This window comes from Populus alba, chromosome 18 (assembly GCF_005239225.2).
Source record: "Populus alba chromosome 18, ASM523922v2, whole genome shotgun sequence".
NCBI classification, from domain to species: domain Eukaryota; kingdom Viridiplantae; phylum Streptophyta; class Magnoliopsida; order Malpighiales; family Salicaceae; genus Populus; species Populus alba.
The window spans coordinates 13,788,549-13,815,479 of NC_133301.1; the positions used below are offsets into that span (position 1 = coordinate 13,788,549).

Genomic DNA, 26,931 nt, shown 5'->3' on the forward strand with positions numbered 1-26,931 from the left:
GTAAATCCGACAAAAGAAAATAAATCATTGTGATATTAAGATCTTGTTTATCAATTATTTCAATAATAAAATTTACATGAACATTTTTAAGCTTGATTTCTTTTTTATATAAAAATAAAATTATTAAACTTGGTTAAAAAAATTCAGAAAACAACATGGTTTGATGAAATCATATTGAGTTAATTTTTATCTAATTTATTTTTAGAAGAAATTGTTAAGTTTTCATGAGAAAACACTCTTTAAATTATTTTGAAAAAATCAATTTCAATTAACATCTACACTAATTTAAAGATACCTATGTGGTATGAAACAATTAATTATTGATATATATTAATATAGTATTTCTTCTACTTTTCCCTTTTCTTTTAAAAACATTAAACAAAAAAATATCTTGGAGGCAGAAAAATCTCGTACAGTACAAACAAGGAGAAAATCCGCTCTCCCTAGTTCACTCTTTCCATTTCCACCCCTCTCTGTCTCTCTCTACATAAGCTATCTTACGTTAACACTGTTCTAATCCTACAAGTAAAGCCACAGACAAACAGCTCTCCTTCTGCTGCTGCTGGTGGTCTGGTAAATAAAAATGGCAGGGAATGATTGGATAAACAGCTATCTTGAAGCAATTCTTGATGTGGGTCCTGGCCTAGATGACAAAAAATCTTCTCTTTTGCTTAGAGAAAGAGGCAGGTTTAGCCCAACTCGTTATTTTGTTGAAGAAGTTGTTTCTGGATTTGATGAGACCGATCTTTATCGCTCCTGGGTTCGAGTATGTTTGTATTATGTTTCTTTGTGTTTTGTTGGTGTTTTTTGCATGCATGAGTTGTGATTCTGGTTGTGTTTTCTGTGTAATGTTCGGTACAGGCTCAGGCGACGAGGAGTCCTCAAGAGAGGAACACGAGGTTGGAGAATATGTGCTGGAGGATTTGGAACTTGGCTCGGCAAAAGAAACAGGTTGATTCTGTTGCTGCTTAGTGTGTTTTTAGATGAATTTAATGGCCCGTTTAGTTGTTTTCTTGATTTTGGTTTAAGATTTGATGTTTCTTTTTAGAAATGTAAGTGGGTGTAGCTTATTGGAAGCTTAGATGATGTGTTTGTGTTGATCTGAGTGTTGAGTGTAATTTTTTAATGTTTGAAAGTTGTGACCTTGATTGGATGGAGATTTTTGGAGCTGCTGGGGGGGGGATCTGGTTGTTGTTCTTAAATGGGATTAATCTTGAATTCTTTGTTTGATCACAAGTAATTGTTAGTTAATTTGGTTTGGCTTTGTCTATCTGCGATATCAACACGTGGCAGAAGACCTTTTTGGAGACGATGATCATATGGTAACGTGTATGTTCTCATTCCAAAAAATTGTCACTTACTATCTGGTTAGCTTTCGAGAAATGATTTTGTTGAGATATGGGAGAAATGTGCAAAGTGTAAACTCTTTGGTAATAAACTCTCTTGTGGATAGTTGACAGTTGCCGAAATAGATTATTGTAGCTGTTTACTTGATTTCATTAAAATTTGACATTTGGCAGTGGAAATGGTAGTGGGTGTGGCTTGCAAGCTTGAGTTAAGTGGAATTTCTTATGTTGGAAAGTTGTGAACTTGATTGGATGGATATTTTTGGAGGGGATGAGAGCGTGCGGGGTTGACTATTTTTCTTATATTGGATTAATCTTTAATTGGTTTTTCGATCACAATTCAGTGTTAGTTAATGGGTAGGTTTTGTATTTTCACTCGGAAGACACAATTGGCACAGGAAATTGTGGAGAAGATGATCAATCACATGGTAATTTGTATGCTCCTGTTCCAAAAAAAAAAAAAAAAATTGTCACATGTGATGCGATTAGCTTTCAAGAAATGATTTTTTCGAGATATAGTTTAATATGTAAAGTGTTAACTCCTGGTAATAAATTCTCTTGTTGATACTTGAAATGTGCTGAAATAGATTATTTTTTGGCCATTCTTTTTCCTTTTTAAGAAGTGTGAGGGGGTAATTGTCTGAATGGATAATCCGTGTTTAACATCCAACTATCTAGTTTTTCAATGAACAATACCCTACTTTTATTTTTTCTTTGGATTTTTTAAATTCTCAATGCATAGGAGAACATGCCATATTCTGGCTTGAGGTTCATTTTGTTTTGAGCTGAATGATTGACTATAGTATTTTGTGTCGTAGCTTGAGGGAGAGCTGGCCCAAAGAAATGCTAAACGTCGTCTTGAACGTGAAAGAGGACGCAGAGAAGCAGTGGCTGATATGTCTGAAGACTTATCAGAGGGAGAGAAAGGAGATACAGTTGGAGATCTATCAGCCCACGGTGATAGCGTCCGGGGCAGACTGCCTAGAATCAATTCTGTTGATGCCATGGAGGCTTGGGTTAATCAGCAGAAGGGAAAAAAACTATACATTATATTAATAAGGCATGGACTAAACTTTAGTTCTCTATTACTTGAATGTGCTTGTGAAGAGGACTGTTAAGGAATTTAGCCGGTGTAGAATTGTTTATTACAATATAATGAATGGAGTTTTACATTTCCCTAGATGCTGTTGAGAAATTGATAGGATATTGTATTTGTGCAGATCACGACACTAGTATTTACTGCATGATTAATGTGCATGCTGATCATTTAACATATTTAACAAGTAGTATTTGTGCAGCCTTCATGGTCTATTACGAGGTGATAACATGGAGCTTGGCCGCGATTCTGATACTGGTGGTCAGGTAATATTTTTGTGAAAGTTTTTGTCTGGATTCTCCATATGTGGCTCTCACTCACATTTTGGTTATAGGATAGCTTCATAGCTGCAGGAATAGATAACCAATGATCTTTGATTTTTTTTTCTATTAGGTTAAATATGTAGTGGAACTTGCAAGGGCTTTGGCCTCAATGCCAGGAGTGTATCGAGTTGATTTGTTAACTAGACAAGTATCAGCTCCGGATGTAGATTGGAGTTATGGTGAACCCACAGAGATGTTGAATATAAGAAACGAAGATTTCTTGGATGAGATGGGAGAGAGCAGTGGTGCTTATATTGTCCGCATACCTTTTGGACCGAAGGATAAATATATACCGAAGGAACTTCTGTGGCCTCACATCCCTGAGTTTGTAGATGGCGCACTTAACCACATAATTCGGATGTCCAAAAGCCTAGGAGAGCAAATTGGTGGGGGGAAGCCTGTCTGGCCTGTTGCCATCCATGGGCACTATGCTGATGCAGGCGATTCTGCTGCTCTTCTATCTGGTGCTTTAAATGTCCCCATGCTTTTTACTGGTCACTCACTTGGTCGGGATAAATTAGAGCAGCTACTTAAACAAGGCCGTCTCTCGAGGGATGAGATCAACTCAACATACAAGATAATGCGTCGGATAGAGGCAGAGGAGTTATCACTTGATGTTTCAGAGATAGTCATAACTAGCACTAGACAAGAGATAGAGGAGCAATGGCGCTTGTATGATGGTTTTGATCCTATACTTGAGCGTAAACTGCGAGCAAGAATCAGGCGTAACGTGAGTTGTTACGGAAGGTTCATGCCCCGCATGGCTGTAAGTACATCTTTTTTTCCTGATTGGGTTTTCATTAAAGTTCCTTGCTTCTCAGTAGCAATTACAGTACCAGAAGCCAAGTAAGCTTGCTCTGCCCTAGTGCCTGACTCATGACTCTCCACTAGGTCAGGGTGGTTTTAATGAGATTCACACTCCAGATCAATTGAATATGTGGGTTTATTAATCTACATCTTAAACAATGATGCTAGTGGTTGTATATGTCAACTTGGGACACTGAAAGTTTGATGTGTTGCCCATTAAACATAATGCAGCATGGCACTAAGCACGAGATTTTGATTAGTCTTAAGTTTTCTAAGTTTTTCCAAGGGACATGGTTGGGAATCACTGCTGGAACGTGTGGTAGGATGCACCCAATCTTTGCTAAATGTTCATGTTTCCTGTTCTTATCATGTTCCTGGAGGCACCCATAACAAAAAAAAATTCTAGTGAAGGGAACATGCATTAATAACTTGTTGTGCTCTGCAGATAATTCCTCCTGGAATGGAGTTTCATCACATTGTTCCCCAGGATGGTGATATGGATGGCGAAATAGAAGGAAATGAAGACCATCCCTCTTCTCCTGATCCATCGATATGGATAGAGGTTTTAATTTTTGGTTATGGACGGACAATATGTTTAATTTTACCCTTTTCTACGCTCTTGTAATTGGAAAATTGAATTTAGTTCGACACTTGCTATGCTGCAGATCATGCGCTTCTTTACCAATTCTCACAAGCCTATGATACTTGCCCTTGCAAGACCAGATCCTAAAAAGAACATCACAACTTTGGTCACAGCATTTGGAGAATGTCGGCCATTGAGAGAGCTTGCTAACCTTGTATGTTAAGTTTCGTAAAAAGACTTGTTTGGTGCAAACATGTTCTCCATTGCTGCTTAGTTGAATTTACTTTCTGTTGAGGTCATTCTATCTTTTTTATTCCCCCTGCACATCACTTTACAGACTCTAATTATGGGCAATCGAGATGGAATTGATGAAATGTCCGGCACAAGTTCATCTGTCCTTCTTTCTGTGCTTAAGCTTATTGACAAGTATGATCTGTATGGGCAAGTTGCATACCCTAAACATCACAAGCAGTCTGATGTTCCTGACATTTATCGACTAGCAGCGAAGACAAAGGTATGCCTTGGATTTTACCAGATTAAAATAAAAAATGACTTGATCACCTGAGCTCGAGATGAAAAAATCATAAAATAGGTGATAATCCACTCCATTATCTAGCATTCAGCTTACTCTGGCCTTTCCTCATATCTTCTTTTCTTTGATTCCTTTAGACTTGTCTGTGAATGACCCGTGTTCTGCATTTTACAACTGTCTCTTAACGAACTGAGATTTCATGTAGAAGAATGGAATTATGCTTTGGTGTTTTATATTGTAAATAATTTACTGATGGCTCTCCTAGCAACACCTTATAGTTATCTTGTTTAGTGCAACTGTATAATTGACTCACCATGCAATTATGATTGGCAGAAATTTTATGATGCTAGTCTAAATCTCAGTAAACATACCAAGCATCTTCATGAGTGTCCCATGTTTTGCAGTTTTCATGTATTTTTTAACTGCCGAGACTTAATTTATAGTAGTGCAATTTTTCTCTGGTGTTTGACATTATAAATAATTGGATGGGGGCTCTCCTAATAACATCTAATTCTTAGCTAGTGTAGTACGATTTATAATTGATTATCCATCCAAATATGATTAACAAAACTTTTACGATGCTAATCTAAATCTCTGTAAAGCGTATCGAGCATCTTAGTTTCATGTGGTTTGTCTGGTACGCCTGTGAGGTTGTGTATCTTATCATGCTCGTTTGGTGTTTGGTTGCTGTATTTTGGTCCATTATCAGATGTAATTTCCATTATCTATCATACTTCAGCTGCATTCCTCTGTTCCTCAATTTCTGTTTCCAAATACAAATAGAAGTTGGTATATGTTGTTAGATATGTAAACTCTGTCTGGAACTTTGCGCAGGGTGTTTTCATCAATCCGGCTTTCATTGAGCCATTTGGACTTACTTTAATTGAGGTGCCTCTTCTTGATCTGATGAAGTGTTTTTTTCTTGATGATTATTTATTATTTAAGGACCGAGTTTGTTTGCTGAGCAGGCAGCAGCTCATGGATTGCCTATGGTTGCCACCAAAAATGGAGGCCCAGTAGACATACACCGGGTATGCATGCTCTTAAAGAAAAACAAAGATATCACTTTGCTCGTGTGTGAATGAGCATGTGTGCATAAACCTTCCATTATTGATTGTAAACATTTCCTCAGGTACTTGACAATGGTCTCCTTGTTGATCCTCATGATCAGCAGTCCATTGCTGATGCTCTTCTGAAGCTTGTTGCTGAAAAGCATCTTTGGGCAAAATGCCGTCAGAATGGTTTGAAGAACATTCACCATTTTTCATGGCCAGAGCATTGCAAGGCTTATCTTTCCAAAATAGCCGGTTGCAAACCGAGGCATCCACAATGGCAAAAAAGTGATGATGGAGCTGATACTTCCGACACAGATTCTCCTGGTGATTCCTTGAGAGATATACAGGATTTATCTTTGAACTTAAGGTTCTCATTGGATGGGGAAAAGACTGGAGGTAGTGCAAATGATAGTTCTCTAGGATCTGAAGGAAATGCTGCTGATAAGAAGAGTAAAATAGAGAATGCTGTATTGGCATGGTCCAAGGGTGTTGTAAAGGACACACGAAAGGCTGTTGACCATAACAGCAGTTCTGGTAAGTTTCCATCATTGAGAAGGAGGAAACAAATCTTTGTTGTTGCAGTGGACTTTGATACTTTTGCCAGTCTTGCTGAAGCCACCAGAAAAATTTTTGAGGCTGTTGAAAAGGAACGGGTGGAAGGTTCTATAGGGTTTATATTGTCAACATCCTTGGCCATTTCTGAGATATGCTCCTTTCTGGCCTCAGGGGGGTTTAGCCCCAGTGATTTTGATGCTTTTATTTGCAACAGTGGTAGTGACCTCTACTATTCAACTCCCAATCCAGAGGATGGTCCCTTTGTCATTGACTTTTATTATCACTCACACATTGAATACCGTTGGGGTGGAGAAGGGCTGAGGAAGACTCTGTTTCGCTGGTCATCTTCAGTTATTGATAAGAAGGCTGAGGATGCGGAACGGATTGTATCTTCAGCTGAACAACTTTCGACTGACTATTGTTATGCTTTTACAGTGAAAAAGCCAGGATTGGTACTTTTCTTCTCTACAGTGACTTCTTACTGTTTGGAATTAAGGGTGAATTTATTTGTTTAGACTTTGTTTCTCAGGCGTTTTACATTAAGAATTGCAGTACAATGGTATATACATGCATTGAGTTATATCCATGTCTTTTGCAGGTTCCACCAGTTAAGGAGCTCCAAAAGGTTCTGAGAATTCAGGCTCTCCGTTGCCATGCTATTTATTGCCAAAATGGGACCAGGATAAATGTAATTCCAGTATTGGCTTCCCGTTCCCAAGCCCTCAGGTAGGGTTTTTTGTGAATATATGTTTTACATAATATTGATTTTCATTTGAAGTATGAAGAAACTGCATGTAGCAATTTAGATGGTAAATGAACCTTAGGCACACAGAAAAAGCAATGTAGCCCAAAAATTGGGAGCTGCTGTTGAGAATTTATATAACCATTTTTATAATGCATTTGAGGTTTTGTTTCTTTCTTGCTTGGCATGCCTGATTGAACTTCGAACTCAAAATATTTTCTTTTCCTCTTCATGATAATTCTTGAAATTTTATGACTTGAAATTATACTTCAGGTACCTATATGTTCGATGGGGAGTGGAATTGGCAAGTATGGTCGTTTTTGTTGGAGAATGTGGTGACACAGATTATGAAGGATTGCTTGGTGGGGTGCACAAAAGTGTAATATTGAAAGGAGCCTGTAGCAGTGCAAGCAGCCAACTCCACGCGAACCGAAGCTACCCTCTCTCAGACATCATGCCATTAGAGAGCCCAAATGTTGTTCAAGCAGCTGAAGAAAGCTCTGCTATCAGGAGTTCCTTGGAACAATTAGGATGTCTCAAGAGTTAGAAGTGTCATTCTTCCTGGTTCAAACTTGTTCAAGAGCTTTGGTACGTGGCTCCTATCACAAGTCTTTGCCTGGTTGCTCTCATGGCAAGAAACTCATAAGCGTTCTCGTGATTTTGAATGCTTTAGAAGCTTGTTTGTGGGTTTCATCGTGACACCTCAAATCAGCTTGGTCGTTTCCAATTTGTTAATTCCCTTGTAAAGTCAAAACTATTACATCCCGAGTTTCAATAGAAGAACACAGTCGCATGTACCTTTGGCCTGGTCTCTACAAGAGCCAGTATATATTATCTCAAAAGCTAATGCATATACTTCTCTGCCAGTGGGAGTATAACAGTATATACTGTTTCCTGCTTTTGTTGTCATGATATCCAGCCAGTTTTTCCAATCGATGGTTAAAGGAGCTTTTGTTAAGAAGGAAATTTCTAATTGGATGACACTTCTGGCATTTGAACAGTAGCTAAGAATTGGAAAGCTAGACAGAACACAATGAATAGAGAAAGAGATTGCTGATATTTGTGTATTAAACAGTAGATTTGCCGAAGCATGCATATGGATCCGGTGGAGCCAGGAATTTTTTTTTGTCTAAGGCTATTAAATAAACATATAAATATTTTTTTAAGATCAATTATTAACTCATGCACATGAATTTTTGAAATTAATAGTAAAGTTTTAATTGAAATACACTATCCAAAATATTAAAAAATAAATTTGAAAGTACATAAAATTAAAACCAAAGTAAAAATAAACTCACTATTAAAGTTACATTCTTCGATGTTTTGTGGAATATAATTTATCTATAATCGAATCTGAATCAATATTTTAACAACCCCTCAACCGGGATAAAATAACAATCTCATGTCAACTGAAAAACAAAGTAATTAATTTTTTTTTCCTCTTTTAATTCCTTCTTCCTTCACTTGATTCTTTCCTAGATTAGTGTTTTATAAGTTGGACTTTGTAAGTTTACAAGGTTATTCTCTTGGAATTTTTTTATGTTTTTTCCTTGCTTTTTTTTATTTCTCTCTCGCCTTTTCTTTTCTTTCTTCTTCTATTCTACTTCTACTCAGTCGGCAACATATAAAAGGAAGGAGGAGCTGATTTGTTTTATTTTTTAATTGCAAATAACCATTTTACTCTTAATGTGTCATTTTGCTTTTATTAGACGGTCTTTTTTTTTTTGTTAGCACTACCAAGTTCCGTTCATCTTAAACTTTTAACTAGATTTTATTCAATATATTTTAAGATCCCTCATAAAATTTCAACTCGTCCAATAACTTACGTCCAATAACTTAAAATTGATCAAATTATGATTTTTCATCAAATTTCTAAATTTCTCCAAAATTTCTGAAATTTTAACTCAAGCTAAAGTATCATATTAGAAGACTCCACGCAAATTTTCAGAATTTTTTAATAATTTAATTGAGAATTATAATTTTTTTTTATATAAAACTAATTAAAAAATATTGATAAAATCTTGACTCAGACTAAAGCCGACCCCAGCCTTTGTCATGCCTCTGCCTGTGTATGGATCATAGAGAGATTCCTCTGTTTCGTGTATTAGTTGGTAGATGTGCAAGTATTAATGCGTAGTCAAATCTGAAGTGAGGCTTGAATTTCATTATTTTGTCGTGCCGCAGGATGCTGATAGAAATATGTGCTCTCACCCATTGTTTTTTAAATAGTGAGTTGAACCGTAAAATCTATAAGTCACATGTATATAACATATAAAATTAAGTTAAAAATTCAAAATTAATTAAAATTGATCAAATTTGGTAAAATTAATCAAACTCATAATTGGTTTTGAGTTTGACAAAAATTAAAAAATTTACTATCTCCTTATTAGAGTCTCTTGATACTCTGCTTCACAAGATATGATTGACTTCACAATGTATGATTTTATATTTTATTATGTGATTTTTTGAAAGTTTAATTAAGAATTGAATTTTTAATTTAATCATATAAAATATTAACACAATAAAATCAGGTTCATTCAATTAGAGTTTTAGTAATTTATTTAACTCTACTTAACTTGATTTAATCACGAATTTAACTATATATATATATATATATATATATATATGCTTCTTTTTTATATATATTTTGTCCAACTCTCTACACTATACATCTTTGTCGATTCATATATTAATTTTTGAACAAATTATTTGTTTTAGATTTGTTAATTTTTTAGTTAATGAAATTCTATAGACATAATTGCATTATATTGTATTTTTAAGTTATTTAAACCATGTTTTAATTTTTATTTGAATTATATATTTTAAGGTGTTTGAATATTTGTATTTTTTATTTTATTTTTATTTTAATTGTGTTATATTATTATTTATTACTTGACTGAAATTGTTAATATATAATTAATTAAAATATTTTTCTTATAAATTTATAATTTTATAATTCAAGCTTATAATTCAAGTTTATATTATATATTTTATACGTTTAATAACCAAGCTCTCACCCTCTAACGTGGATGAAAGACAGGTAAGCTTATCTTCTTAGGCACGACGTGCCAAGAGAAGTTAGGTGAAAAGCAGTAAGGCTCCAAAATGTGCTGAAAAAAGTCGTAGACATGAAACTGCATTTTCACACCCGATAACGTTTAATTAATTTACAGAGGTTTCGCTGAAAAATCTTGTTTTTAAAAAAGCATATATATTTTTTTAAAAAAAAATTCTTAAAAAATCGCAATACCAAAAACTATTATAATACCTGTTGTCACTTTGTTTTGCCATCCAGTAGTTTTGATTCTTATTATGCTCCTCTAGACCGTTGTTTGTGTATTTGTTTTATAAAAGTTTTTTTTTTATTTTAAAATGTATTAAAATAATATTTTTTTAAAAAATTATTTTTGATATGTTAAAATAATATAAAAATACCAAAAAATTTAAATTGAAGCAAAAGAAAAAAATGATCAAATTTTATTTTTAAAAAAATATTTTTGAAAAGTAAAAATAAGGAAACTTTAAATAACTTTTGAGAGTATTTTTATTATTTTGCTCAGGAGTGCGCTAGAGGTTTGCAAAAATTTAAATTTTTTTGTTTAATTTATTTTTATATTTTTGCATCATTAATGTGATGGAGTTAAAAATAAAATTTTAAAAATAAAAAATATTATTTGAATATATATTTTAACAAAAAATACTTAGATGAGGTTTTTAACGTTAGTTATGCAAAGAAAAATGACCTCATTATCCCTGTAATCAAAACTTCTAAAGCTGGTGCGCCAAGGGATGTTTCTGTCCTTTTGTTTTCATGTTGGTAGTTAAATGTCTAAATCACCCCTAAAAAGCTAAGTCTTCTTCACGAATGTTATTTTGATAATAATTATTTTTGTAATAATAGGTGGCTTTATTGAATTAATGCACGGGTGAAGTTACTTGGCTGCCATCTGGATAAAAAAACATTTAGAGCCTCGTTTGAATCTAATATTCTTCTATTAACGGGTTGGTAAGATTTCACCCGTGCGAGTTAACCCAACTGATGGCGGAAGCCGGAAGAAGGGCCTACTTAACGGGTCGTTTGCTAAATCGCCACCACACCGGAAGGTGGAAACTTGCACGGGTTAAGTATTTACCACTTGGTGTTGCTTGCAAGGCTTATTTTAGTGTATTTGGAAATGTAGCAGTGATTATTTTTTGAAGTGTTTTTTATTATCAAATGAATTAAAATTAAATTTTTTATTTTATAAAAATTATTTTTGATATTAATACATTAAAATCATCTGAAAATATCAAAAAAAAATATTATTTAAAAGTAAAAAAAATAAATTATTTTAAAAAATGCTTTAAAAAGAAAAGGAGAGAACTTTGAGCAACTACCGTGAGGCCTCGTTTTGTCACTTTCATCATCGGACAAGTCGCCCCTTAAACGCATGAAAGAGATGGGCAATAATCAATCAAACCACTAACCAACACCACCACGTCTTTCAGATTCCAATTCCTTCACACAACCGGAATTCTAGGCGTTCGACATCTTATATATTTTATTTTATTTTAGATACCAGCATTTTAAAATATTAAAAAAACATTTTTTTAAACTAAATATTTAAAAAAATCTATAAATAAAAGCTATTGTATTTCCAAAGTTACCCTCAAACGCCTGAACTAGAGAAATATGATCTTCTCCCATCCAAATTCAGTTAAAATTTAAACAAGAAAGACAAGCTTACCATGTTCGATAAAAAAAAGTAAAAATATGTTTCTACATGAACCCCAAGACTCGTAGGTTGCTACAATATCTGGGTTAAAAAAAAAAGAGAGAGAAGAAAATTAACGCGTAGGAAGATGGGAAAGCTCTCGGATTTACTTGAGAGGGCTAAAGATGCGTGATTCATTAAAAAATTAAAAATAAATAAATTAGACAAGGCTTAAGCGAGACTTGTCTGTCTTTACAAGCTAAGGATTAAGGCAAGAAAGTGATTATTTATAGTTAATTATAGTTTGGAGTGCCTTATGGGCAATGAAATGAACAGGTATTAGTCCAGCGGTGGGCCATCTATCTATGCCGGTGAGATGGGTTGCCTAATTTGGCCTTACCTAAGTCTAACAATCAAATACATATTCATATGAATGACACCCATTTATAGCTTCTCTTTCCCAAAAAGTCAGGAATTTATGAAGGAGAGTTTGACAGAGTGTTACTGTTATAGTTTAAAGTATTTTTTTACTTGAAAATATATTAAAATAATATATTTTTAAAAAATATATTATTTTTTATATTAACATATTAAAACTATATAAAAGCATAAAAAAATAATTTTAAATAAAAAATAAATTTAATTTTTAAAAAACATGATTTTAACCGTATTTTCAAACAATATCGTAATCACTATTACTGAAGTAACACTCAAGCTATTTCCCGAACGAAAGTTATATGATATGTAAGTTTAGTGTTACTAACATATTAGTTTGATCTATCAACTCAAAATTTAACCCAAATTTAAATAAGACATGATTTGATTTAAAAAATAATAATATTATTTTAATTTATTTAAAAAAAATCTTGAAATTATATAATTTTATATTAACTTTTGTTCATCCAACTAATCCATAATCCAAATCTTAATCAGCCAGATTATATAAACATGTAAAAGACATCAAGGTCAACCTTAAAAAATTAAGATAAAAAAAACGTGGAATTCTCTCGTAAATGTGGGACACTACAATTCCTTTGTTAATTTCTATAATATTTTTTTTTTATATTGCAGTAATTTTTGTTTTTAAAGTTATTTTTTACTTGAAAAAAATATTAAATAAATATTGTTTTGAATCATTTTTTATAATTTTAATACACTAATATAAAAAATAAAAATATTATAAAAAATCACTTTAATATATTTTCAATTAAAAATATTTTTAAAAATTACTGAGAAAGGTTACAACTTTATAATATCCTCTTTCATGCATTCATAAACACGTCTGTACATTAATTAGGTCATGCTGTCCACCTAAATATCTTGTCTCGTAGTGAATATCGGTGACTCGATCAACTAATTAATATTTTTTATAATGACCTAATTTTGTTTTTCACTGTACACACAATTTTAATTAAATACTATTAGGTGTATCCATGTTAAGAAAAAAAGCATGGATACGTAGAAAATTTCACTTAAAGAACGAAAAGATGATATCCACACCTAATAAAATTAATTTAAAAATGATATAATAAATCAGGAAAAAAAAACTAACATTAATTAAAGAATTTTAATTTTTTTTAACTTCAAATAATTTTTTTAATATTTTTAAATTTTTTTAATATGCTAATATTAAAAATAAAATAAAAACACTTAAAAAACAATTGTTACTACCATTCCAAATCTCAAATTTTAATGCCTGTGAATAAATTTAACCAAACGAGGTTAAACCCCTGTAAATTAATATTTTTAAACTATGAATATTATTTAATTAAGATATTATTTAAACTTCAAATTCAAATTCAAATTGAATTCAAATATTAATTTATCTTTCCCTTAAATATGAAGGTTTAGGTCAAGTAGAGATTCCTTGTGTTACTGATTAAACGTGGGAGTGAGCAAATTCGGTTCGGTTTGGTTTTTATTAAAAAAAGTAACCAAATTAATTTTTTTTTAAAAACCGAAACCGGTTCGAACCTGTCGGTTTCGGTTCGGTTTTTTTGGGAAACCGGTTTGATTTGGTTTTTTCCGGTTTGGCTCGGTTTTTCTGTTTTGGCTTGGTTTTTCTGTTTTGGCTTGGTTTTTTCGGTTTGGCTCGGTTTTTTTCGGTTCGGTTTTATAAGCCTAAAATCGATACCGAACCGAACTGAACCGGTCAGTTTTTTTAAAATTTTAATTGGTTTATTCGATTTTGTTTTCGATTCAGTTTTTTTAATTATTTTTTTCTCAGTTTTTTTCTCACCCCTTAAACGTTGAATCAACTAAAGATTGAGATGGTATTAAGAAAACTTTTTAATCCTCTTAAATCAATCAGTGTGAAATGTGCATTTAAAACTAATTAAAAAGAGCACGTAAATCTAATGAAGTAAAAAAAAAAATTATTATCGATGTAAGAACTTGAACGAAAATACATAGGCCCACGAGGTTGGTGAGCTCACAATTTTTCATATGCTATCATCTATAAAGATTTATTAGTATCCCAACAACGTGTACGATTAATCAACCTGCATTGCATGCAATTCTAACCCCAAACGAGAGAGAGAGAGAGAGAGAGAGAGAGAGAGAGTATCTATAATTAAATGCTGCAGTTGGATGGTGCAGTTGTGTTGATTCAAAGAGAGAAAGTAAAGGCAGAGATAGATAGGAGAAAAGACACAGACAAGCCTTCATATATTAACCAAACAAGGCCCTCAAGCTAAAAAATCCGTAAGAGAAACATGTTTAAGATCGAATTGTAAGTGCTCCTCTCAAGATTGAAGACTTCATGAGTGGGTTGAGGGTCTTGAAGAGGAAAGGGAAGAAAAATATGGATCAAACCCAGAAGAAAGAAGCTGAAGTAGTGCTTGATTCTTGCAAAAGTAGTGGAGCAATCAAGAAGATGAAGAAAGATGATGAGAGTCAAAGCAAAGGTAAGAAAACGTGTGATTTAGTGTCGTTTTGGGAGCTGCCAGAGTACATGAAGGACAATGAGTTCATCTTGAGTTACTACAGAGCAGATTGGCCTCTCAAAAAAGCTCTCTTTAGCGTTTTTCGTTGGCATAACGAAACTCTCAATGTCTGGACGTAAGTATTTAGTATTATTTTTTTTCTGATTTTGAGGGCCAGTTTTGAGCTTGATTATAGTGTTAATTAGTAGTGATTAGTTTTTTTAATGGATTTTTCTGGGGTTTAATTGTTTTATAATTAAAATAATTTTTGGGTTTTAATTTAATTATAAATTCGCAGGCACCTTCTTGGTTTCTTCTTGTTTTTGGGGTTGACGGTGGCAAATTTAATGCAAGTGCCTCAGGTTGCTGATCTGCTTGGCTTGTTTACGTGGTAATTTGTTATGGAAATCTTTCATTTTTTTTTCAATATGAAAACAGTGTATAACCAATTACTAATTATAAAGAAAAATCCAAGAATGTTATGTGAACTCTCCATTCTTCTTATAATAAAGAATGGATTGGATGAAATTTTATTACTTCATTTTGACTCCCTTTTCTTTGATTTTTCTCTACTTTTTTTTAATAGCAATTACTAATTTATTTGAGACCTTGAAAATTGGTAGTCAGTTCTAATTAAACCCACTAAACCTTAATTAAACAACTGTATATCTGGAAATAAGCCAAAGTGGCAAAGGCAATAAAGAGGTAGAAAGGAAAATTAAAGAATCAATGGAGGACTCCATGTTAGGGTCCTGCTAGTGGTCTATCACCACACTGTTTTGCTTTCAAACCCACAAACCAATCCTCTCCTACAATCAAAAAGATAGCATAAGAAAAAATAAATAGGATGGAAGTAAGTGAATTTGGTAGTTGTAGCAGTAAGGGCCTGCCTTGAAAGTTTTATTCTACACTGATGTATGCAGTATGCCATGGTTTTTCAATTCAGTTTTGATTTTACAACTTCCAATGTTTTTCACTTTCGCTAGACATTAACGTGGGAAAGATTCAGTTTTGATGTTACAACTTCCAATGTTTTTGTTTCACTTTTACTAGTCATTAATGTTTTTCGGTGATGTTTAATATCTGAAACCTTACGCTCCAAGATCCATGAATTTTCAGAAAAAAGGTTCTCATCCCTCAGCTATAAGAAAATGATTCTCCCTTTGCTTAAAACACCATACTTTTGAAACTTTTATTTATTAAAAAAAAACAAAGAATTAATCAAACCATAGAACGAATATATATATATATATTTTATTTTCTTACGATAGAAGTTTTAAAAGTCTGGTGTTTTTAAGCAAAGAGAGAATCGTGGCTTACATCAGTATATAAAACTTTTAAGGCAGACTTTACTGCTACAAGTACAAAATTAACCTACTTCCATCTTACATGTTTTTACTAATGCTCTCTTTTTTATTGTAGAAGAAGTTTGGTTTGTGGGTTTGAAAGCAAAAGTGCGTAGTGATAATCCGCACATTACTAGACCACTTGCAGGACACCAACATGGAGTCCTCCATTGATTCTGATTCTGTGGTGATATCCTGTAGTTCTGTGGTTAATCAACATTCTAATTCTGAATATATAGAAGTCACAGTGAACGAACATGTTTTTATATCTTCACTCTTTCTTTTCTTGTTTGCTTTATTTTCTTGGAAAATTGAAGATTGGTGGCTGTTTTTTTTTTATTGTGCTCACAATTTTTATTTATTTGTGTTTGAGCTGATGCATGACCGGTAAGAGGAATTGTAGCTGTTAGGGTTTGCCTAAATTTCTTAAGATAAATATTTGTGAAAATTTATGTGTATGGGTTCTTTTTTGAAGAAAATTTCTGTTATATTATTGTCATTTTTTCATCTCAGGAAATCAAGAAATATTATTGTCCAAGTAAAATGCAGGAAAACTTGTGTTCCTTTAAATCATCTCCACTTGCAATTGAAATTGCTAGCCTAACAATATTCTTTTCAGGTCAATTTTTACTAGTGCACAAAGAAATGTTTCTAATGATTTAAAGGATTTCTACTTGGTAAGTTGCCTCATATTACATTAGAGACACATTCCTCTACTCCAGTTGTGAATTAATTTCAAATTAACTCCAAAAGTTGTTGCAGGGGACAACAGAACTGCCTGATCTGGGCCACAATTTACCTATGAAAACGGATGTTTCATCGTTAGGAATACCAGCAACCCGGTGGCCATTCTATGTATTCTTAGGTGGCTCTATGTTCTGCCTCCTCTCAAGTAGCATTTGCCACCTCTTTTCTTGCCATTCACACAGCTTGAACATTCTGTTGCTGCGAATGGACTATGCCGGCATTGTTATAATGATCATCACCTCTTTTTTTCCTCCAATGTATTATATCTTCCAATGTGAACCACATTGGCAATTTATCTACCTTGGTGGTATCACAGTAATGGGAATGTTCACTATCGTGACGCTACTTTCTCCACCGCTATCGACTGCAAAATTTCGTGCTTATAGAGCCATGCTGTTCACTTCCATGGGATTATTCGGCCTTATCCCTGCAGTCCATTCTGTAATTGCCAATTGGAGCAATCCCAAGCGTGATATCATTGTAGCTTATGAGTCTGCCATGGCCGTATTTTACTTGACTGGAACCGGGTTGTATGTAAGTAGGTTTCCAGAGAGGTTGAAGCCTGGACTGTTCGACCTAACAGGACACAGTCATCAGATTTTTCATGTTTTTGTGGTATTGGGAGCATTGGCTCATTATGGTGCCACACTTTTATTCTTGGAGTATCGTGATCTTGTGGGATGCTAATATGTATGGATCAAGATTAGTGTGCATGTTGAATGTTTTGGAATTGTAATTTCCTCTGATCAATCCAATCTCTTGAACTGCTCTACCAGATAAGACAAAGTAGCTGAGTGAATCCAAAATTTCTGCCTTTATTTGGACATTTGACATGGTGCATGAATCAAAGGGCAGCAAGCTCAAGAAAGTTAGGGGTCCAAGACTCGTATCAGCTCCAAATTCCAGAAATTCATAGGAATCCCTTCTTTAATAGGCTCCTTGTCTATAAAATATAAGGCCTTTGGGGAAGTCAAATTCCTTCCTCCATTACACATGCCTCACCTTGAAGTTAGGTGCCTCCATTACAAGTTGAATCAAAATAATCATGTTCGAAGAGAAATTAGTACAGGAAAAACAATTAAATTATTCAATCAAGGTTAACTGGGTACATTCCCAATAACCATCGGGTCAAGGTCTTATTTTTACTGTACTTAAATGCCATAATTTGCAGGACCTGCAACACTTGTGTAGACTTAATTTCCACTGCATGACCATCTTCAATTCACAAGCCCTGATCTTTTCTACTACCCTAAAGTTTCTGCAAAAGAATTAAATAGCAAATAGTGATTATGTTTTTCCATCTTTGTAATAAAGAAGAGTGAAAGCAGAGAATTCTAGGAATAGAAGCTAATTAGTAAGCCATGGCAGCCTTTAACTTAGACAAATTATGCTTAATACTTCCAGCTTTTCTTTTTCTCCTCTTTCTCTTTCCCTTGGGTGGTCAGCACCATCTCACCCTACTCTTCTCTTCTTTCAATCCCATTAAAGCCAACAGCTCAACAACACCACTAGAAGCACCAGTACTGGATGCATTTGCTTCAACCTCCATTAATACAGGCAATGAAGATGAGCCCAAGACTCAAAAAGTGAGCAGCGTTGAAAGTTTTTATAGCTTTATGTGCATGTTGGTGTTCAAACCCTTGCTGGTTGGTTTTTGTGATCATTTTTTCTTGAGATTTTCACTTCACATTTTCTGTGAATAGAAAAGGAGTAGCCTGGAGAGAGTGGAAGAGGGTTTAGCCAAGGCTCGTGCAGCTATTCAAGAAGCTATTCGTTCGAAGAACTACACATCACACAAGAAAGAGACCTTCATCCCCAAAGGATCAGTATACTGGAACTCCCATGCTTTTCATCAGTTGAGTCTCCAAGGAAGCTTTAAATTTTCTCTTGAATGTTAGGCATCGCACCTCTAGAATATTTCTTGACATGGTATTTGTGCCACATTCAAACATCGATTGAAGTATCTCTATGGCTATAAAATTAGAAAATTATTAAAGGGTAAATTAAAATTATTTTTTAATTTTTCGTCTCTTTTAGTAAAAGCAGGGACAATTGACCATCTTTTGCCTGATTGCCTTTCGGTATATTAACAGGAGCCATATAGAGATGGTGAAGAGATTCAAGGTGTGGCCCTACAAGGAAGGAGAGAGGCCATTGGTCCATGATGGCCCTCTAAACAACATCTATTCCATTGAGGGCCATTTCATCGATGAGGTCGAAAGCAAGGGGAGCCAATTCAGGGCCCAAGATCCTGATGAGGCCCATGTATTCTTCCTCCCCATTAGTGTAGCTTCTATTGTGCACTTCATCTACTTGCCGATCACAGCAGCGGCGGATTACTCTCGTGATCGCCTCCGCCGGGTTGTGACGGATTACGTTCACGTTATTTCCAAGAAGTATCCTTACTGGAATAGAAGTAACGGTGCCGATCATTTTATGGTTTCGTGTCATGATTGGGTAAGCATAATACTCCTGCACCGTTATGGTTTGGGGTGACTTTCCTGTAGCACATTTTCCTGAGGTAAAACACTCGCACCGTCTTGTTCCCATTTCAGGCACCTGATGTATCAATCGCCGATTCTGAGCTCTTCAACAGATTCATTAGAGTCCTCTGCAATGCCAACATCTCTGTAGGGTTCCGGCCCCCGAGAGATGTCCCTTTACCGGAGATTTACCTTCCCTTTTCAGGCCTCGGTCCAACCCATATGGGGCAGGCTCCAAACAACCGCCCAATTCTAGCATTCTTTGAAGGTAGGGCTCATGGGTATATCAGGCAGGTCTTATTCAAGCATTGGAAGAACAAAGATAACGAAGTTCAAGTCCATGAGCTGCTTCCAAAGGGCGAAAATTACACAAGACTGATGGGTCAAAGCAAGTTTTGCTTGTGCCCTAGTGGATTTGAAGTGGCAAGCCCTAGAGTCGTGGAAGCAATTTATCAAGGATGCGTGCCTGTGATCATTTCTGACAACTATTCATTACCGTTTAGTGATGTCCTTAATTGGAGTCAATTCTCAGTACAGATTCCAGTCGAGAAGATACCAGAAATCAAGATGATCCTGCAAAGAATTTCTAACAGCAAGTACTTGAGAATGCATGAAAGAGTCAAGAGAGTTCAGAGGCATTTTGTGCTCAACCGACCAGCTAAACCATTTGATGTTATCCACATGGTGCTTCACTCGTTGTGGCTCCGGAGGTTGAATTTTAGGTTGTCAGATTGATCAAACTGTTCATTTTACCTTCTTCTTCCACTTTCCTTTTTTTTTTTTTTTTTTCCAAGTCATAGCTCTGGCCTGCCTCTTGTTTCAATTAAACTTGTTTGCGAAATATTTTGGATATTTTATGCGGTTTCTTTTTCCACGCGAGAAACTCTGAAGAGTATATATACATAAACATTGTCATTAAAATTCTGAATATATACATATATATTTTGTAATTCATGTTCTTAAATAATGTTTTTAGTTTGAGAAGATGAGTTGAATTGTAACTCATCTACATTTTCAATCAGACAAAAACTCACCCGCATCATAAAATAATCATATATTTTTTTTTAATTTAACATGCTTTGTACCTTAAAAAAATAATTAAAAAATAAAAATAAAAAAACCAACTCACAAAAAAATATCGGATAAAAAATTACTTTCTTCGAGAAAAAGTTAAATCTCTCATAATGTAGCTTAAAACTTAACAAATCGTTTAATAATAATAAAAAAAAAAATAGACAGAAAATATTACCATAATTTCATGATGGATTTTACAATATAAACAAATTGAGTGTCTTACAATATAATGTTGATTTGCCAGAAAATAGATCATCACACCGAACGACTTGTTAAAGAGAACAAAATACCATCACATAAAAAGAAATAGTGTCATAATCTTTTGAAGTTGGATTTTCATGGGAATATAATTCCTAAATATGAATTTGAGCACACATTCTTGGGAATTCTACCACTTAACTTCATCAAATAAATTAGTTGAAACATTCATTTGCATTTACAAAAATAAGGTTGCACTGCTTTGAAAGAGAAAAATAGTCTATTTTTCCCCATAGTGAATCCTAGTAAGTAAAATGTATGCCTCACAATTTCGGGCATGAAAAGCTAATAAAGAACGAGTTTGATATTATAGTAATTTTTATGGTTGTGATTTAAAAAAAAATTATAGCTTCATTTGTATTTATCAATATAGATAATTGTTGTTCGTAAGCTTCAATGAAATAACTTGCTGAGTATTGGACAAAGTAACTATGATTAGAGTTACGATCCCCATAATGTATAGAGGAACAACAGAAACATGAGAAAAGAAATTATTGTTTTACTATGCAAGAGAGGTCGGTTTGTTGCTGTGGAAAAGAGCCACCAGCAACAACATGTGCGTAGCCGGTCGGCGGTGATGCAACAACATAGTCCATTAGAAAGAGAGGAGTTTTAATGTGTTAAGGTTATGATACCAAGTTGAAGAGAAATAGAAGACTTAACCTATTAGTAAGTCAACATTTTCTATTTATACATGTAGAACAATATACAATAGTTAAGGTAAAGATTACAACACTAAAATAATACTTCTATAATATATATATTCCATAATATTGATTTTGATAAAAAAAAAAATCTTAAGAACAAGTATTCAAATTAAAAAAATTAAATCAATAAAAGTTTTTAATTAGAAAAAAAATACAAATACTCTGTATAAGCATCACTAACTCTTTGTATTTTATAACTATTAAATAATTGAATATATAATACTCGTGTGAGAAGCATCAAAATATATAAATCCAATTGCATAATATACAAAGATTTACCGTGTTAATTTCTACCTAATTCTTTTAGAAACTAACATTACATAGAAAAAAGAAAGCTTAAAAGTAAATAACAGAAAACTCGTATTCCCTTCTTGGAAGGTATAGACCACAAGTCAAAGTCTTTTTTGAAAGAAAAAAAACATGAATAAAAGGTTAATGCTAGGCAGCTCATTCTCTGCCCTAATAAAGCCAAACGCCTGTTTAGAAAACTAAGTACGTAGGCATAAACCCAGTCCATTTTATATTATATTAAATGTACGTATGAATTAAATCAGATAAATAAATGAACGGTGGAAGTCTTCAATTGGATTTTACGTAAACGGTTGGGGCATCAATGCCAGAAAAGAAGCAATAATTGGCGGCCGTAAGGTATAATAAAGCCAAAAGATGCATGGCAATCAATCAAAACATTGGATTATATGTGATCTCCGCGAGGATTATGGGAGACCGTCGCCATGACGCAGTTTTTTCCACTGCATGGGCCCGTAAAGTCCTCTATAAAAGCCTGAGCCTCCTCCCTCTCCTCCATAACAAATATTGATCAGCATTTCTATTTGATATTAAGATATGGCCGGGCTTCTACTTCAGCTGTTGTTGACGGTGTTTGTAATGGCGGTTTCCCTGCAAGGATGGCTGCCTCTTGGCTGCTTGGAGGAGGAGAGAACCGCTCTGTTGCAACTCAAAGATGCTCTTAACTATCCCAATGGCACCTCCCTACCCTCCTGGATAGACGGCGACGCCCACTGCTGCTCTTGGGAAAGTATTGTGTGCAACAGCAGCACAGGTCGAGTCACCATACTCGCTCTTGACAGCACAAGAAACTGGGAACTGGGAGATTGGTACTTAAATGACTCCTTATTTCTTCCTTTTCAAGAACTCAACGTTCTCTCCTTGTCAGCTAATCGCATAGCTGGTTGGGTTAAGAACAAAGGTTTGCTCTCGTATCACAAAATATTTATGTTAGGTTTTTTAAGTTAATCAAATAAGGTGTTTTTTTTTTTTGGCTGAAAAATAAGGTGTTGTTTAATTAGTATCATTGTGCTTCTCTACAGTAATTCATCGAAGAAAATAGAAATCATATTTGATTGAATTATTGTGTTTAGTGAACAATCTTAAGAAATAAAAACAGATTCTTAATTCCTTACATTATTAATATAATCATAATTAATACCACCACAATTATTATTGCATTACAAATATCACCTTTATTATTATAATCATTACACTAGACTGTCACTGTAATAATTACTCCTTTTATTTTCACTCTTTCACAACCTCAACCTCTTTATATAAAGTCACGGTAAGAATTACATGTCTCTTCATCAATTATAATTAAATTACTCTAATAATATCATTTTTTATTCTTTACATGAAATCTTAATTTTTATTTTTTTATAGGTGATTATGAATCGCATGGATTGAGCAAATTGGAGCACCTTTACCTGATATGGAATCACTTTGATAACAGTATTTTATCACATGTAAAGGGATTTTCATCTCTTAAATCATTATATTTAGGTTATAATAGGTTGAAAGGGTTAATAGATTTGAAAGGTTAGTTTTTTTTTTATATATATATAAACTTATCTTTTCTCTATTAAATTCAGTTAAAAAAAACACAATTTTTGTTTTGTAGTGAATTAATTAACTATTATTTTTATAAATATCAAGAATCTTTGGGCAGCTTGAAGTTGTTGGATTTGAGCGGCAACGATATTAATAAATTGATAGCCTCAAGAGGTAATTGGTAACACATTCACATTACTTAACTAGTAGCATAATGATGATAATCCTATCCATACAATCTTAATTAATTATTTTTGCTTTTGAAAAGCCTTTATAGATATTTCTTCCCTAACTAATTTGCAGGTTCAAGCAACTTGAGTGCTCTAATACTAAATAATATCACAACCTATGGAAGTAGCTTGCAGTTGCTGCTATCATTAAGAGCATTCCCAAACCTCACAAAACTTGATCTGAGCAACAACGATTTTAGAGGAAAAATATTAGGTAGGTTATATTTTATATATAGTAATATTTATATATTTGGGTTTAATTGAAAATTTTAATTTTCTACTTTTGAACAGAGTTGCAAAATTTGAGTTCATTGGAAGAGTTGCTTATGGCTCATTGTTATCTAGATGAAAATATCATTCAAAGCCTTGGAGCATTGCCTTCTCTAAAATACCTGTCGTTGCAAGCACTCAGTAGCATTGCACCTCTTGGAGGTAAGTTAACAAATTTGAACTCAGGTTATGATTAGACGTGTTTGAATAGAATTCTTCTTTTATGTTTTCGCAACCTACTAAACAAGTTTGGGAGAATTCTCAAATCGATTAGAATTTAAATTCATAACATCAATGGATCTCAAATTTAGAAATTAACTTAATTAAAATCTTTATTATTCTAAAAGTCTACTATCCATTTAATATAAATAATACTTTAATTCAATTTTGTCCCTCTCTCAACACTGTTTCAATGTAATGTAAATAGAAATATAATAATTTCTTTAATGAAAAGGTAACTTCACATATAGAAAGTGCTATTTTTAGGTGGAGAATAAATTAACAATTGCATTTTTCTTTTTCCTTTCCTTTTTTGTCGCACATATCAAAATTCCTTCTTTTAATTGGACTCAATAATTTCTACAATTCCCTTCACATTTTTTAGTTTTTCTTTAGCCATAACTAATAAGTAATGAATTATTATATTTAATAACCTATGAGGATAGTTAAACAAAGAAATCATGAGAGACTTTGTTTGATATTAATTTGAAAAATTAAAAAAAAATAGAAACTTATTATGAGTCAATTAAATTTAAGAAAATAAAATTAAAAAAAAAACAAAAGAAAAAAAGCATAAAAAGTACATTACCTAACCAATAATCAACCAAATCCACATGTTGCCCAGCTGCCCACCACCAGAACTAGCAACTTATTAGCAATTTGCTTGCTAGAGCAAATTGACCAATAAAAGAGAATTAAATTCCAAATTTAAAAATCAACTCAATTGAGATTCTTATTATTCATTCAATAAGCTGCTTCTTGCTAACTCTGTCATTTCCTTTATAATCTTAATTGCTTTCGTGTTGATATAATTTTTTTTAATTAATTATGGCAGGCTTCCTTGATCTCAAGAACTTGGAATATTTGGATTTGAGTTACAATACTCTCAACAATAGTATCTTTCAGACCATAGGTAAGGTTTACTCTTTCTCTCTCTAGGTTATATATTTTTCATTAGACACTCAGAGTTTTAATTTTTTCTAAATTATAATGTGGTCAGGTCTATGTGACTTAAATCATCTCCAAAGGCTATATATGAGGTATACTAATCTCAGTGGTGTCTTGCCTCTGTGTCTGGCAAATTTGACTTCCCTGCAACTACTAGATCTCTCTTACAATTACTTGAAGATCCCTATGTCATTGAGCCCATTATACAACCTTTCAAAACTCAAGTATTTTGATGGTTCAAGTAATGAAATATATGCAGAAGAAGATGATCATAATCTGAGTCCAAAGTTTCAATTAGAGTACTTCTCTTTAAGCAATTATGGACAAGGTGCTGGAGCATTTCCTAAGTTCCTTTACCATCAGATGAACCTAAATTATTTGAGTCTTACAAACCTCGGATTAAAAGGAGAGTTTCCAAATTGGTTGATTGAGAACAACACATACCTACAATATCTTTCTATAGAAAACAATTCTCTTTCAGGTCCATTCTTATTGCCAAAGAATTCTCATGTGAATTTATTATTCCTAAGTATATCCATGAATTACTTCCAAGGCCAAATCCCATTAGAAATGGGAGCTTATTTTCCAAGGGTAGAAGTTTTATGGATTTTTGATAATGGTTTCAATGGAAACATTCCTTCCTCGTTGGCTAACATGAGCTCGCTGCATATGTTAGACTTGTCCAACAATGTTTTGAATGGAAGAACACTTTCAAACAATGGTTTGCAAGCGCAGTTCCCTGGATGGATAGGGAATATGTCTTCTCTTGAATCCTTGAACCTATCAGGGAATGATTTCTCTGGTCCTTTACCACCTAGATTCGGCACTTCTTCAAAATTGAGATATGTTTATTTGTCTAAAAATAAGTTGGAAGGACCGATCGCAATGACATTTTACAATGCTCTTGAGATAATGACATTAGATCTTTCTCATAATGATTTAACTGGAAGAATTCCAGAATGGATTGACAGGCTATCTAACTTGAGATTTCTACTCTTGAGTTATAACAATCTTGAAGGTGAAATTCCAATTCGATTATGCAGGTTAGACCAATTAACCTTGGTTGATTTATCTCACAATTATCTTACTGGTAACATCCTTCATTGTACTATAACTGCTCATCATTTCCCAGCACCAATGAGATACTATGATTCTATGTCCTTATCACAACAATCTTTCGAGTTTACAACGAAGAATGTATCCCTTCCTTATAAAGGCAGCATTCTCCAGTACTTCACAGGGATTGATTTGTCATGCAACAATTTCACAGGAGAGATTCCTCCTGAAATCGGAAACCTCGACAAGATCAAAATGTTGAACCTTTCGCACAACAGGTTGAATGGATCAATTCCACCAACATTTTCAAACTTAAAGGAAATAGAGAGCTTGGATCTTTCCTACAACAAACTAGATGGAGAAATCCCACATCAACTTACTGAGCTATTTTCTCTAGAAGTTTTCAGTGTGGCACATAATAATCTGTCTGGCATGACCCCTGCAAGAGTTGCACAATTTGCCACTTTTGAGGAAAGCTGTTACAAGGACAACCCTTTTCTTTGTGGAGAACCGCTACCCAAAATATGTGGTGTGGCTACGCCCCTATCACTAACACCAACATCAACGAACAATGAAGATAATGGTGGCTTTATGGATATGAAGGTTTTCTATGTGAGCTTTGAGGTTGCATACATCATGGTGCTGCTGGTGATAGGTGCAATTTTGTATATAAATCCATATTGGCGACGAGCTTGGTTTCACTTTATTGAGGTGAGCATCAACAATTGCTATTATTTACTGGTGGACAATCTTTCCATTTTATCCAAGCTTGGATTTTCTTAGCCTTGATGGTACTAAGACTTAATGTATCGTTGTGTTTTCTAGTTTTAAGATTTAAACAAGTTTAAAGGTTTGCTCAAGCGATGTATTAATTTTCATTTGTGTGTTTTTTAAAGCTTTTGTATGACATAATAATTATATTTCTTCAGTGGTTAATCCAGGCAAGTATTTTCAGTTAGATTTGGTTTTGGTTTGATGGTATTTTATTTAGCCGGGGCTTTTCAAGCCTATAAATAATTTCATGAGTTTTACTTCTCATCATCATCATACCTTATGTATTATATTATTACTGGATTTCTACGAATGATCAA

At 33.6% G+C, this 26,931-nt stretch overlaps 4 protein-coding genes across 6 annotated transcripts; all 4 read left to right on the plus strand.

Annotated features, from left to right (window-relative positions):
* Positions 1–431: 431 nt before the first annotated feature.
* On the plus strand, positions 432–7,948 carry LOC118052067 (probable sucrose-phosphate synthase 1). The gene is made up of 13 exons (XM_035062885.2): positions 432–766; positions 862–951; positions 2,165–2,406; positions 2,645–2,708; positions 2,836–3,531; positions 4,018–4,134; positions 4,238–4,369; positions 4,493–4,669; positions 5,522–5,575; positions 5,656–5,718; positions 5,820–6,749; positions 6,896–7,023; positions 7,313–7,948. The coding sequence occupies exons 1-13, from the start codon at positions 584–586 to the stop codon at positions 7,584–7,586; spliced, it is 3,150 nt and encodes a 1,049-aa protein (XP_034918776.1). The 5' UTR covers positions 432–583; the 3' UTR covers positions 7,587–7,948.
* A 6,278-nt stretch (positions 7,949–14,226) lies between these two features.
* Positions 14,227–17,520, plus strand: LOC118052069 (heptahelical transmembrane protein 1). 2 transcript variants are annotated; one of them, XM_035062888.2, is made up of 4 exons: positions 14,227–14,793; positions 14,956–15,048; positions 16,623–16,680; positions 16,757–17,520. In XM_035062888.2, the coding sequence occupies exons 1-4, from the start codon at positions 14,495–14,497 to the stop codon at positions 17,435–17,437; spliced, it is 1,131 nt and encodes a 376-aa protein (XP_034918779.1). In that variant the 5' UTR covers positions 14,227–14,494; the 3' UTR covers positions 17,438–17,520. The 2 variants fall into 2 exon arrangements, with proteins under 2 accessions (XP_034918779.1, XP_034918780.1); XM_035062889.2 differs by having other exon boundaries at positions 14,229–14,793; positions 16,766–17,520.
* Positions 17,521–17,662: 142 nt separating this feature from the next.
* Positions 17,663–20,103, plus strand: LOC118052068 (probable glycosyltransferase At3g42180). Of its 2 annotated transcripts, XM_035062886.2 has the most exons (4): positions 17,663–18,336; positions 18,454–18,605; positions 18,844–19,207; positions 19,306–20,103. In XM_035062886.2, exons 1-4 carry the CDS (start codon positions 18,112–18,114, stop codon positions 19,966–19,968), a joined length of 1,404 nt encoding a protein of 467 aa, XP_034918777.1. In that variant the 5' UTR covers positions 17,663–18,111; the 3' UTR covers positions 19,969–20,103. The 2 variants fall into 2 exon arrangements, with proteins under 2 accessions (XP_034918777.1, XP_034918778.1); XM_035062887.2 differs by lacking the exon at positions 17,663–18,336 and having other exon boundaries at positions 18,495–18,605; positions 18,788–19,207.
* Positions 20,104–22,118: 2,015 nt separating this feature from the next.
* On the plus strand, positions 22,119–26,623 carry LOC118052040 (cuscuta receptor 1). The gene is made up of 4 exons (XM_035062853.1): positions 22,119–22,482; positions 23,639–23,779; positions 24,672–24,749; positions 24,837–26,623. The coding sequence occupies exons 1-4, from the start codon at positions 22,119–22,121 to the stop codon at positions 26,621–26,623; spliced, it is 2,370 nt and encodes a 789-aa protein (XP_034918744.1).
* The last annotated feature ends 308 nt before the right edge of the window (positions 26,624–26,931 follow it).